This window comes from Buceros rhinoceros, unplaced genomic scaffold (assembly GCF_000710305.1).
Source record: "Buceros rhinoceros silvestris isolate BGI_N320 unplaced genomic scaffold, ASM71030v1 scaffold6317, whole genome shotgun sequence".
Classification (NCBI taxonomy): domain Eukaryota; kingdom Metazoa; phylum Chordata; class Aves; order Bucerotiformes; family Bucerotidae; genus Buceros; species Buceros rhinoceros.
The window spans coordinates 9,467-10,244 of NW_010423852.1; the positions used below are offsets into that span (position 1 = coordinate 9,467).

At 49.5% G+C, this 778-nt stretch overlaps 1 protein-coding gene across 1 annotated transcript in view; it reads left to right on the plus strand.

Annotated features, from left to right (window-relative positions):
* LOC104497327 (E3 ubiquitin-protein ligase RNF213-like) overlaps positions 1–778 on the plus strand; it is a gene marked incomplete at its 5' end in the record, with an annotated part of 32,463 nt that overhangs the window by 9,326 nt on the left and 22,359 nt on the right. Inside the window, 1 exon segment of the mRNA XM_010140566.1 lies at positions 193–315. Within this exon segment, the coding sequence (XP_010138868.1) occupies positions 193–315 (123 nt within the window).

Below are 778 nucleotides of genomic sequence, written 5' to 3' on the forward strand. Positions count from 1 at the left end.
TGGTTGGATGCCCTGCCAGGGCGCATTAGCATGTTCAAAGAGAATTGCTGCTTTCTCTTGACATCAGGAGGTGAGAGTAAGAACTTGATGTGAACTGCTACTCCCACAGGCACTGGGAGATGATTCTTGGGAAGCTCCTCTAGAAGAGCACGCTGCAGGCATGGAATGATATTTTTGGTCCTCTGCCTTTAGGACTGTGGCATTCGGTGCATATAGATGATCTCCGCAGATCCAGGGACATGGTCTCTGATATGACAGCCCTGCAGAACCTCACCATCAGCCAGATCTTCTGTGCGGACACAGGGAAGAGCACAGGTGAGCTCGTGCTGGCTGTGCCAGCCAGAGGTGTCGATGTGCCCGAAGAGGGGGTGCGGTGCTTGGTGCTAGTGGAACTTCTGCCTGGTACAACATAGCTCGTGATTTTCCCTGCTCAGTATCTGTTTTTTGTGGGGGTCACAATATGGCCACCAACTTGTGTTTTGTTCATTACTGCAAGTTTGGGACGTTGAGTAAGTTAATCTAGTAGTTTCCTTTCTTTTGATGAAAATGTGATACTTGCACCGCTCAGCACCCTGAGTGTTCTGTCTTGGCACGGGAGGTGCTGCCTGGAGAGACCCCTGGCAAGGAGTCACTCCAGAGAACATCTCACCTCTGTCAGTATAGATTGATTCACCTGTAGGAAGCTTAGAAAAGACTTTTTTCTTTCCCCTCATGTTTTTCTTACACTATTTCCTCTCACCCCACTGCCTTATGGCAGTCTGGTAGAGCTCAGTGCTGT